The sequence below is a fragment of the Podarcis muralis genome, chromosome 6 (assembly GCF_964188315.1).
Source record: "Podarcis muralis chromosome 6, rPodMur119.hap1.1, whole genome shotgun sequence".
Lineage (NCBI taxonomy): Eukaryota > Metazoa > Chordata > Lepidosauria > Squamata > Lacertidae > Podarcis > Podarcis muralis.
The window spans coordinates 69,771,875-69,785,172 of record NC_135660.1 but is presented as its reverse complement, the minus strand read 5'-3'; the positions used below and the strand labels follow the sequence as shown (position 1 = coordinate 69,785,172).

Here is a 13,298-nt window from a genome sequence, read left to right as displayed (position 1 = left end):
AATCCGGGCAAAATAACGAGCCAGGAAGGTATCACAACGGAAATCAACATGACTACAGCAGGTGGCAGCACTGTCACAATTTTTATTTTATTTTTTAAAAAAGCAGGGCTGCTCTTGTAGCAAAGTTTGCTTTTCTGCTCATTAAGGCAATTTATTATGATGCTCTAAAGCAGGCTTCCTCAACCTCAGCCCTCCAGATGTTTTGAGACTACAACTTCCAGCATCCCTGACCACTGGTCCTGCTAGCTAGGGATCATGGGAATTGTAGGCCGAAAACATCTGGAGGGGCGAGTTTGAGGAAGCCTGCTCTAGAGCAGTGTTTCCCAACCTTGGGCCTCCAGCTGTTTTTGAACTACAATTCCCATCATCCCTGACCACTGGTCTTGCTAGCTAGGGATGATGGGAGTTGTAGTCCAAAAACAGCTGGAGGCCCAAGGTTGGGAAACACTGCTCTAGAGAGATGTAAATACAGTAATTCTCCCCAGCCTTGCCTCAAGTTTAGAGTAGAAGGGTTAAAACCAAACATCTTCTGCCTCCTGCCTTCCTGTGACCACCCAACGAGCTTCAGATAGTGGCTGAGCTACTGTGATGTCATGGAATGTTCATGAATGTACAAGCAGACTGGATTGAAGGTGTCGGCAAGAGAATACTGGCAAAGCAACATGCTTTCCTGAGCTGTCAATTATCCTAAAGGTCCGCAGGACAAGAGCTGTATTCTGTTGGCAAAATGACTCAGGCAAAGGTCCTTTGCAGGCTGCAGGACTGTTGAGCTAGAGAGCAGGTCACGTGGGGGTAGGGAAGAGGCTGATGGTTGTCATGTAGAACCAATGAAAATTCACTCTGCACTTGTCTAAATATATTTTTCTTCATTATTGCTTCTTGGCTTCTGGGGCTTAGTGCTAGCACTGAAAGTAATTTCTGTAGCCTGAGAGATCTGGATCAAGTTTAAGCCAGGTGTTCATGAAAAGCAAAAATCCCACTGAGATACCATCAGGACCCATTTCTTTGGGGGATCACATTGTTGAACAAAATTCACTGGATTGCTTTCCCCAACACTAAGACAACTGATGGATTTCTGAAGGAAATGTCAATGAAATATAAGATTTCTCCCTCATTTCAAAGGGAAACGACACTATCCACAATTGCTTTACCCTGCCCACCGTGTTCTCCTTTCTCATATGAAGAGGAGACCCCATTCCACTTCTCATAGTTTCACTCTTTGAGCTCTACAGGTGGCAGAGGGATCCTGCCATCATGGGTTCTGAATGACAGTCCGTCCACCTTCTTCAGAAGATTCACATTCAAGATTAGGACTCAAACCTCATTAAGGAAAGGCTGGCATTTCACCCACTAACCTTACCATACACTTCTCAAAATAGTTCTCTTGATCTATCTATCTATCTATCTATCTATCTATCTATCTATCTATCATCTATCTATCTATCTATCTATCTATCTATCTATCTATCTATCTACAAAGGCAGCCAGCAGTTCATACAGATAATCCTTCTAACTGAAATATTCTGCTCTTCTGAATGACCTACATATCCTTTGAGTAATACAGGTGTCTACGTCAATCAGCAGTCTCAAGTCGACTGTTGGCTGGGCAGCAGCACAACTGGAACCCATTCAGGTGGGCTGCAAGGATCTGTAGCCCATTCCTAAGCAGGTGGGCTCAGAAGTAGCTTGCACCTCAGTTGGGTTTGCTCGCCACTATGCCCTAGCATGCTATCTCCATGTACCTCCAAGACTTGAAACCATTCACCTAGAAGGCTGATGCCAACCAGAGGCAGAGGCAATGGGATGATCTACACATTACACAGTGTCAAATGCAGGTTTGCTATGGAGTGTGCACTCAACAGGGAGTGAAAAATAATCACAGTTCTGTGACAAGTGTACCCAGTAATTATGTGTGCAACAATATGTTTGATCACATCCATACATCTTCGGTACAGAAGAAATATTTAAGAAATAAAGTTTATGGAAGGGAAGTTTTGTGTCTCTTCCTCCTCTCAGCAGCCCCTCTTGGTACTCCCTTCAACATGGTTCAAAAGGGAGCCCCAAGAGAGGCTTTCTGTGGGTCTCAGGTAACCACATTGGGGCAGAGCAGAGAGGAAACTTCCATTCCTTAAATGACCTTAAGTTAACTTAAGTTTCAAACTTCTGAATTTAGGTGGCCAGAGAACTTCATTGGGACTGGTAACAGATTTGGGTAAGGAGCTGAAAGGATGCAGTCAGTGTTCTCCCCCTGCCATATATAAGTTGGCAAAAACAAACCCCTGTGTTGCAATGAGAACCAATCACAGAAACAAAGACACAACACGTAGGCTAATAACTGTTAGAGTATATGCAATAGAATAGTGATATCATTCAAAAAGTAGGAATAAATCTATTAGAGTTCATATATACAATGCAGCAGACTATTGGCACAGAAGGTCTTCTGTTGAAACCTTTGAATAACCATTGTGAGATTGACCTTTGATGCCTATCTTGAACGCATGGCCTTGACATTCTGCACCACTAGTCTGTTACACCTCTAATAGTAATATATCTAATAGTAATAGTAATAGTAATAGTAATATATCACCTCTAATAGATTTATTCCTACTTTTTGAATGATATCATTACTCTATTATATATGCTCTAACAGTTATTAGCCTATGTGTTGTGTCTTTATTTCTGTGATAACTTGGCAACAGAAGTTTGTCACTGGGTCTTACATGCCCACCTGCAGAGCTTTTTCAGTACAACTGAAAAACCTGCCTCCCTTCTGTCTTCCCTTTCCCCTCTGCTTCTTATTAGGCACAGCAAATCGACTCACTTTGCATACAGAGCCCATCGGTGCAGTTTTTGGAGTCAAGCAGCACTCCGCTGCAGTCTTTGCCTCCGTTCCTGGGCGAAGGGGCTGTGCATTCTCTGCTCCTCCAGTGCGTGCATTCTGTGCTGCAGGCTGACCACTTGCTCCATTCGGTCCAAGCTCCGTCTACTGCATTTCGGGAGGGAAAAGACAGTCAGGGACTAATCCATCACCAGAATCACCACCATAAAGGAAGGAAACTAATTAGAGATGCACAGGCAGAAGGGGTTGGCGGGGGGGGGGGCAGGGAGAGAGGAAACAATTTCTTGTAGGACTAGCTTACTAAATCCTGAAAAAAAGCAGAATGCTGGGATGCCCTTGTGAAATCACCTACTGGCACCACCGGCCCCAAGCCAAAAAGTAAAGTGATACTGGCTGGAAGGCAAGATCTGACTTAAAACACTGCAACCTTCCAACACAGGAAGCTATTCCTCATCGAAAACATGCACTATCTCCCACACGTGTTTTTACACCAAAATGTTGTTGTATTTTAAGTGCGCCTTAATGTGACGCATACTGATACAAGCAACTATTTTCAGGCGTGCATCTACAGTTAGAATTTCTATGCTGTGTTTTAGCAGTCCTCTGAACAAGCCTGCAATGTAGATCAGGATCATTACCCCCATAATGCAGCTGGTGAGCTGAGGCAAAAGACTGTCACCCACCAAAAAAATCAGGTGACATCTTGAAAGCTGTAGGTTCTAACTACTACAGCAGCTTCCTCTTTTTTTAAAGCACCACCTGCTTTCTTGCCACAGCTGTCAGTTGTCATCCCAACCAAGCATAAAATGTAATTAAAAAAACCCTAAACTAAATGGAACAGATTTGACTAGCACATGCATTCCCAAATCTGCCTTTCTTAAGGTTCCAGCCTCCCATCATCACATGTATGATTATTACTTTTCTGCTTCCTTTTGAAGTCTAAAAAGAGCAGCCAGACACAAAAGTACATTGAATTCTCACAAAACAACCCGCTTCTTTATTGTTTATCCTGTTTCGTCCCTCCAGGCCGCAAGTGTTAAGAGCATTGTTATTTTCCTCAATTCCTTGCAATAACACATCTTGCTGCTAGCAGATGCTGTGATGTTAGCAGTTCTTCCTGTAAATTATGAGTCTCACTTCAGTTGTGACTCAACATAAATATCATTGCACTATAATGTACACAGAACTTTCGTACAAAACGGAATATTGGATGCCTTTCCCCAAACCCTTGATATTTAAAGGTAGTTCTAAATAAAGAATGAGCTGTTTTAATAAATGACATTTGGAAACTGGTGGATTGTTTTCTAAAGCAGATATGGCTCCCAAATGCTCTGTTGCCTGGCTCCTGCTGCTTGAGATACTCTTGAGATACTGAGGCTAAGTCAACTGGCTACAGCAAGCTTTGCCACCAGATTCTGTGTTATACAAACAGAAACAGCTCTGTGTGTGAATACAGCTCACTGTGCAGAGTCCAGGAGTGGCTGTCCGAGATGCCCTCACCTGGGCACATAGTGCTGCAGGAGATCTTCTGCAAGGACTGTCCATCGCAAACGGAGCCACCGTTGAGAGGCGCAGGATTGGTGCAGGTCCGGGTGCGCTTTTGCCATCCACGACCACAGCGGTTGCTGCATGGGGACCATTCTGACCAAGTAGACCAGCCGCCATTCACTATGAGCAGGGAAGAGAAGCAAAGGATGTTAAAAACCATGAAAGAGCAGACAAGTGAGGCTATCTCCTCAATACCAACCTAGCTGATTTCTTTCTCCTGTAGCCACTTCTAATGTTACAGCTGCCCACATGAAATATGCTGGGAAACACCCACATTGTGTTGGATTCCTGTGGCAGATGTAACATTCAATAAGTCCTCACCACCATGGCTGTCCCAATCATGCCAGTGTTGCACATTTTTGGTAGAAGCTGGCACCAGACTGGACACTCTCCATGTGCAGTTACCACAAGAGGGAAGCCCAAATGCTACATCTTCTCCATCACCAATCAATAATAATAAAATATACCTTTGTAAGAACACATCTATTAAGGAATATCTGCAAAATTGTAACACCTGTGCATCAGAGACTGCACTGGTTGTCAATTAACTGCTCAAGGTGTTAACTATTGGTACTTAAAGCCCTGAACAGCTTGGGGCCTTACAATGAAGCAACCTATAACTTGTAAAAAATCAATCAATCAATTGATGGGGAAACTGCAGAGGTAGGGACTCTTACAACAATAGCAACTTATTATTTATACCCCGCCCATCTGGCTGGGTTTCCCCAGCCACTCTGGGGGGCTTCCAACAAAATATTAATATACAATTGCAAGTGCTATTAAATTCAGTGGGACTTCCTTTTGAACAAACATGGTTAGAGGATCAGGTTGTTATTTGCATTCAATGCGGATGTTTACATACTGCATGAACCAAGTATTTAATTATACATGCACACATATATATGTTGCAGAAAACTGTGTTCCCATCTTCTCCTTATCCACCATGTGAATAAGCCCCCTAACCTGCCGAAAGCAAAAAGTCTGTACCATAGACAATGACGGTGGCTGTGGTGCTCCTCCGTTTGGCGACAATGTTCTTGGCCACACAGGTGTAGTTGGCAGTGTCAGAAAGTCTGGCTTGCTTGATGATGAGGTTATGGTCAATGGTTATCAAGAAGTTGGTATCTTGGGCAGTGTCAACCACATCATCATTCCTCAGCCACTCCACCTAGAGAGAGCCATGGGGGGAGAAAAACAGGGAGGAAAGGAATAGGGAAAGAAGGTGTTGGGACAGGTAAAAAAAAAAAAATGAAGGAAGGAAGGAAGGAAGGAAGGAAGGAGGAAGAGGGAGCCACTGTTAACTACTGTAACACACACAATACATGCAACATGTGATCTTCATTCCAAAGCCAGATCTATAACATTTTTTAATAAAAAAAGTTATAGGCTTCCCCAGCAAGCCATGGGACTTTGTCATCCAGAGCCTGGAATTCTGTTGGATAACCCTCCAGGGGTGGAGTCAAACTGGAGGAGAATCGCAGCGCCTGCTGTGGCCGCAGAGACTGCTAACTCGTAACTGCTGCCTCCTGTGTTGTTTTTGCTACATTAGCAGCACCAAAGCAACCTCTCCAGGAAGCAAGCCTGGGCAGTGTGTATGGAGGTAGCGGGCTGCCAAGATTACAAGACCCCCCCTCCCACTCAAGGCCTCACTGATGTAGTCCAAAAGAAAGCAGAGCAAAACTTGCCACAGGTACCCATGACAGAAAACTCCATTGGGTTCCTGTGGCATGTATACATTTGCCCACTTGCCTTGCACTGGTACATGCAATATCCTACGTAGAAGTAATACTGAGTAAGCATAAACAGGCCTTATTTATGAAGTATCCTGAATCTTGTGACGTTCAACCCATTTTTTTTTAATAATAAACAACCCTGCCTGTCACCCCAGGAGGCCCTAGTACCATAATGCACCTGGGCTTTGCTCATTGTTCGAGAAAGGACAGACTTTCTTACAGATAACCTTTCTATTTTTAATTTTGTTCCCATCTGCCACACCAGCTGGATGTGGAATGGCCCAGTTCAACCACCTCGCTGTTTTGTTAGCAAAAAACACACACAAGGCCAGACAAATCGCAGATTAATTTCTTACATTTGTATCCTGCCCCAAGTTGCTGAGACCAACAGTTTTAGCCCAACAACTCTGAAAAGTAAGTTACGCTCCGAGACTGTGAGGCTGAAGGCTTCAAGCCTCGTCCACACAGGCAACAAAGTGAAATGGGAACAAGACGGTGGAGTCCTGAAGCGATAGACTAGACTGCACCATTTCGGGCTGAAAGTGGTCTTTTGCCATTTCAGCGAAAAACACAAAACCTTGCACATAGAAAACTAGCTCTGAAGGGGCTAGACTAGGATATGCTAGCATTCCCCCCCCCCCCCCGTTTCTAAAACTTGCCAAACAGGGTTGTTGTTAAAACATATGTGTGCACTCAAAACTAGTACAGTATTTTGCACTTGCAGCCTGAAGCAGAAATATCCATTCTGCCTCCTCATTCACCTGCATGCATGGACCAGGCCTCTTGGTGTTCTAGAGGCAGAAACCAGGTGCTACCCTACAGGACACTATGGTCTACCCAGTGGTGTAGTGTGGGGGGTGCAGGGGGGGCCGGCCGCACCGGGCACAACATCTGGGGTTAGGGCAAATCCACAGGTTAGGGGGCGAAAATCCACGGGTTAGGGGGTGCAAATTACTTGCCTTGCCCCGGGTGCTGACAACCCACGCTACGCCACTGGGTCTACCTGCCCTTAGCTTGGATTGACCTGTCTCTCCATTGGCATTCAGTCGCCAGGTATATGCGTGTGTGTGCTTAACTGCCTGCACTCCATCTAGACTGAGCATCTTTACACCCCAGGCACCTAATGTTAGCTGCACAGCCATATGATGCTATGTTGGCGGCGGCAGCAGCGTTACCCTGCCACTGCAGTCACAAGTCGCTGGAAGCTTCCTGCGGTAGCAGCAACAACAGAAAATTTATGTGCCTGGGATGGTGCCACACACCCAAACAACTGCTCTGGTATGTGTGTTCATAAAGTGCCAGCAGGGAGGTGGCACTGCCCTCTGTTTGAAAGCATGCTTGCAGAACCAGCAGATTTGGGGGCAGCTGTTTGCCACCACTTCTGTGATGCTCCCCATGGGCTGCCTGAAGATGCAGCCTCACTCTGCCTTGTGACAAGGCTGCGACACCCTGAGAGCCTCATGGAAGGGAGCCGGGGGTTGGAGTTTCCCCAAACGCAAGCTAATGTTCCAGCCAGTTGGGCCGTTTACATGGGAAGTACCAGGTCACGGGGTGTCAAAGGCTAAAGATGACCCCTGTGCGAAGCTCTGCCACTGTCAGGGGAATTCCAGGAATGTTGATACGTCCTAATTCTAATTGCTCTCCCCCTCACTGGAAAACAATTCGTTCTGTGTTTTCGTTGCTAAATCCTGCGAGGAGTTAATGGCTGATCAGCCCATGCGGGAGGGAGGGAAGGCTGGGCTGAACAGGTGTTGAGGTTAAGTACATTATTAGGTGTCAGAATAACAGATCCGCTGCCTAAAATAAACACTTCTGCTGAATAATGAAAGCAGACGGCCTTGGTGCGAGGCTATCCATCACGGCCCCGATTCGACTCTGGGAGCCGACTCATTTACCTCATGCACACTTTTTTTCTCCTGGCTGTAAACTGGCAATCTGCTAAGGTGCCAACACTCCCAGCTGGAATTTTAGGGCAGTTGCTTGGAAGAAGCAGGCAGATGTGTGTGTGTGTGTGTGTGTGTGTGTGTTTCTGAGGTATGCATAGTGGGGAGAGGGTGGCTGGGCAGATATCTGAGAGAAGTAACAGCTCCCCGTGATTTATTAATGGGCTGCAATGGGAAAAATTGCATCCTTGCCTACAATTATTCACATTCACGATGTGCCTTTAGGGAAGGCGCAGATGTGCCCAGCTGTAGGAGGAAGGCAGGAAGTTTCTGGTTACCAACTGCCAGCAAATTTGGAGAGTGGTTGGTTGGTGGGTGGGTGGGTGGGGGACAGATATCTCAGCAACCAAAATCTATAAAACAAGTCTGCGTGTCTGAGTTAGAATAACACCCTAAAATTGAAAAAGGAAAAAAAGCAGGAGACAGATATTTCAGGAGGCTTTTAAACATTTATTCCAGCATCTGTCTTATGGAACAGGGGAAAGTAATACATTTAATGGGAGGGCAGCAATCACCATTGGAGGCAATGCTACAGCCCTAGCTCATGAATCTCAAAGCATTCTGCCAGAACAAGCCTGGTAGGAAAAGATATATATCACTGTCAGGGAAAGTGCTCTAAGTCTCCAGGTGCAATCTCAAACCTGGGTCCTTTTGAGAGCTGGTCTTGCTTAGCAGCCATCTCTTTCCCAAGCAGACCATGGACCTCCTGGGCACAAGTATTTATTTGTGACATCTCCCTGTCACTCTTCCTGCCCCCAAGTAACTTCCCCTGCTTTCTTGCCTAAAGGTTTTGGGTGATTTCAGTTGGCCATTCACCACGTGATTTTATGCATGTTAAGTTGCACAGCATCTTCACCACCATCTAAGCAAACTTGGCAAGAAGGGGCAGGGTGAATTTTTGCCACTCCCTTGATTGTGTCTGATCAGGTGCAGAAGTGTGGTAAAGTTTTCCTCACCACCTAATAGGAGGATACAGAGGGATGGCTTATTGAGGGGCTATATCAGGTGTGGGGAACCCATTTGACCCTCCAGATGTTGCTGAACTCCAGCTCCCATTAGGCCCAGCAAGCATGGCCAATGATTATGGAAGTTGTAGTTCGGCGACACCTGGTGGGCCAAAATTTCCCAACACCTGGGTTATGTGTTGATAAATGAACTCACACTTTAGACTCCATTTCAAGATGTACCCACTGTTGTGGCTGCTTCCTCAGTTAGTCTACAGCAACCTTTGTCGACATAGTTCCCCACCCACCCAAATCTTCTGTAGTACAACTCACTGCATCTCTAGATAGCATGGCTGCCCAAACCATCCATGGATCATCAACATCTCTAGATGTTGCCCTTTTGTCTGTTTGAGGGAATATTTGTCCCCATCATTGGTTTGCACCTACAGTTTGTTTGTTTATTTATTGCATTCTTTCCTACCCTTCTTCCAAGGAGCTCAGGTCAGCCTTCATAGTTCTCCCCCATAATTCATCCTCAGAACAACCCTCTGAGATATGTTAGCAGAGACAGTTGTCAAGGGTCACACATTGAGGTTCGTGGCTGTGTAAGGATGCAGGTCTCACCTGCCCTAGTTTGACTGTTTATACAGTCTCTCTCTCTCTCTCTCTCTCTGCTGTGGGCCTGAACTGTAATTGTGTCAGCCAGCTTTCTGCTCTGCTCAGAGAGGCTTGCAGCGTATCTTCTCTCTGCTTGTTGAGCACTGTGATCCGGTTGCGCGTGTTGATGAAGTGGAGGGCCTGATCTGCTGGATGGATGCTTCCACCTTGCAGCGGGAGGTTGGGAACAGGATGATATTTGGGTGCTTTCCAGCTCTGCGTCTATGCCCTAGCCTGATAGCGGTGCTGTAAAATAAAATGAGGCTAAGAAGAGTTATCTTCTGTGGCTTTTTGCATGACCAGCCTTATCCTAATGGGTATTAGCAGCATCACACACTAATCCGTGCACTTCTTGGCAGCTCTGGCTATGTGCCCAGTCCACAGCCAGCACCACCAGTTTCGAAGAGATACATGGTGCCAAGCTGAAGCGACCTCTTCAGAAACAAGATTCGTCTGCCTGCCTCGCCGCAACCCTCACGGAAGAGATCAGAGCTGTCTACAAGGGCAATTCCTGATCAGAAGCCATGATGAGCAGCAGAAATGCCAGGCCATAGTTGTTGTTGTTGCTATTATGTTTTGGTTTATTTTTTACAAAGCGGAATAAACCGCACTCCACCAAGCTTCCTCCCCTTAGGAGAGACAAATATGTCACCAAAGCCTTGAAAACTGTGTGTAGGGAGTGCAAGCGAGAAGAGAATTGCAGCTGCCTGACCTCCATGTGACATGGATAAAACTGTCCAAAGTAACAGGATAGAAGAAATAGGGCCAAAGGCGACGCTGAGGTTGGTGGCGATGGGGGTGGTGGTGGTGTAAAACAAATAAATCCAAGCTCAATGGCAGGAGTGCATTGGAAGGGTAAGATTCCTTTCTGCAGCTCAAAAAACCGGCTGACTAATGGAAACTTAGTATTTTCACAACCAGGCAGTTGAAACAGGTTTGAGAACTCAAGGTTAGGCTTCTTCTGGGGTCTGCGTGGGCCCAACTAAAGAACTACAGAAAGCAAAGAAAAGTTAAAGCACCTGTTTTCCCCCTAAGGGTGTGTGTGTGTGTGTGTGTGTGTGTGTGTCAAAATGGCTAAATTGTGCAGTTCTCTAAATGGGGAACATCCCCCAAAGCCACGTAGCCTGGACAGTGCAATCCTACACAGCCTTACTTGTGTAATGGTACTTTCTTTTGAGTAAACAACGCCTTACGCCTAGGACTGAAGTGTCAGTCTATTTTCTGCTAAGCAGGTACCTACAATGAGCCAAGTGAAGGGAGACAGTTCACATTTATGGGCAGAGGAAGGAATGAAACAAGTATAGAATGTTCTCTTTCTCAGTGATCTGAGATAAGCCCTGCACATCCCTTGGCACATGGGAAAGTGCTGCATGTGCGCTTTAATAACAGTGATGCTAATCACCACGCAGAAACACAGCATGAGCGTGCGTCGCCTTGTGGGAATAATCGCAATTCAGTTCCGCAAGCTCCTCCCAGCTGGCGGCTGCTGCCACCAACGCACCCCCCCCCCCCGTGGCCTGCCTTGCTTACCTCGGCTGTTGGCACTCCTTCAGGAGGGCGGCACTGCAGAAGCACTTCGTGATCCAGAGGAACCTCCTTCCCCAAGGGCTCCTGGTCAAAATTCTTCCTCAGGTCTACGAATGGGAAACAAAACAAGCACCAGGCATCAGTCCAGGAGTCACTTGCAGAGCTCAGTTGCCTTAACATACCAGCTGAGAGAGGGCGGCATGTCAAGAGCTCAGCATGACCTTAGGCTGGGTACGCACCAGAGATTTAAAGCACATTTTTCTCCCCTGCCCACAACCCTAGGAACTGTAGTTTACACTTTAACAGAGCTACAACTGCAAGCGCCCTTAACCAACTATGGTTCCCAGGCTTCTTTGGTGGGAGAAATGTGCTAAATGAGGTTCCTTACTCGGCAAGGCTGCCAATTACTGAAATGAAGATGTGGAGGTTTGTGGGGAAATGCACTGCTTAAAAGTCCTTGTGGTGCCATTCTGTTGGTCTCACGGATTATCTCAATAAGGGTTATCAGAAGCACTCAGATGATCCCATCGAGGTAGTTAAAGGAAGAATGGACATGCAGAGTTTGTATTTTACACCCCACTTAGATATATTTACTTGGGAGTAAGCCACTTCTGCTTCCAAAAATGTATGGGCTTGCAGGTAAATGGAAGTCTCTGCTGCATGTGAATGGACGGACTGTATATCCCACAAATCAAATGCATGAAACAGTTGAGAGAGGACAAGGTTTCAGAGCCCTGCATAGCTGTTCTCCATAAAATGTAGGACATGATATTTTTGTGTGTCTGCTCAGGGCCTGCCCTACCATTAGGTGGTGATGAGCTGCTTCAAGCGGCAGAATCTGGGTGGGTGGGTAGCAGTGGTGAAGTGCTGGACAACAGAGTTATGTCTGCTGTACATCATGCCTTCCAATATCTAACTAATCTAACCCAAATGCTGAAGTAGGAGACAACTACAAGTCCAGCTGGCTTTAGTATACGGTGTGCAAAGAGGAGATCACTTTGTGCTTGCTTCAGATGGCAAAATTTCTTGATCTGCCTCTGCCTCTACTAACTCTACTCCCAAACAAAATATCTCAATTCCCTACTATTCCTTCCCCGTGCATTAAAACCTTTGCTAAAATGTTCTGAATTCTGTACATCAACATTAAAGAAAGATTGTATCGCTTGTAGCCACAGGGAACAGGAATATATTAGCAATATTAAGCGGCTTTTCTTAATACTTGAATATTGCATCAGTTTCAAAGAACTTTGTGTGATTAACTAAACTGTATCACGAGTAAACAAGCCCCAGTATTAACCAGTAGGTGGCACTAAAGCCCACCTAATTTCTCTCAAGCAGTTTTGACAAACTGTTCCAATGAAAATAAATGCTGTCCAAAGTAATTATTTTTGAGGATGATTACGATGATGACAATGATGATAATTTGCTGTCTTGTTTTATGAACAAGACTTGATCGTTGTAGATCTTATCACAGCATGATATGCTGGAACGAGAAAGTTCACTGGCTAGCATCCCTCAAACAACCACTGCTTCTAGAACTGCATATTGCAAGTTTATAGTGCCTGTTCACACAAATTTCTAATCCTTGCATTTCTAATTCTTGAGAATACATTTATTTTTATTTTTTTGTAGCATGGGAAGGGAGCCATGTAGAAAATAAAGCCACATATTTTGAAACTAGTGTGGAGTGCCCGGATATATAAGCACTGCAATTTTTTTAGAAATAAAAATAACATTGTGCCATTTGTGAGACTGGATGTGCCACACCAAAAAATGGGTGGAGTCAACCCAAAGTCATGTTTAGTCCACCATCTTGATGCAAAATGACACCTGGCATCTGAACATTAACAAAAATTGCCACTCCCCACCACGGGTGCCACCATGCCAAAATTGGAGATGATATATTGAAAAGCAGCCAAATCTATTCTGTGCTGAAAAACAGGGGAAGTGATGCCAAAGGGACATTGCAGTCTGCCAGCTTGATTAAAAATGGCAGTGAGTGTCCAAATATCAGTGAAGAGCACTGCTCCCACCTCAAGAACTCTCGTGTCAAGTTTGGCAATATTTTTCCAAGTGGCATCTGAACATAAAGACAACAAACTTCCCC

At 45.4% G+C, this 13,298-nt stretch overlaps 1 protein-coding gene across 2 annotated transcripts in view; it reads right to left on the bottom strand.

The window, feature by feature from the left end:
* Positions 1–13,298, bottom strand: part of UNC5B (unc-5 netrin receptor B) — a 162,416-nt gene that overhangs the window by 27,251 nt on the left and 121,867 nt on the right. For both annotated transcript variants that reach the window (XM_028729547.2, XM_028729548.2), the window contains exons 4-7: positions 11,195–11,298; positions 5,375–5,555; positions 4,340–4,507; positions 2,822–2,986 (exon numbers count right to left, since the gene is read on the bottom strand). In XM_028729547.2, the coding sequence (XP_028585380.2) occupies positions 2,822–2,986; positions 4,340–4,507; positions 5,375–5,555; positions 11,195–11,298 (618 nt within the window). The remainder of the gene's footprint in view (positions 1–2,821; positions 2,987–4,339; positions 4,508–5,374; positions 5,556–11,194; positions 11,299–13,298) is intronic.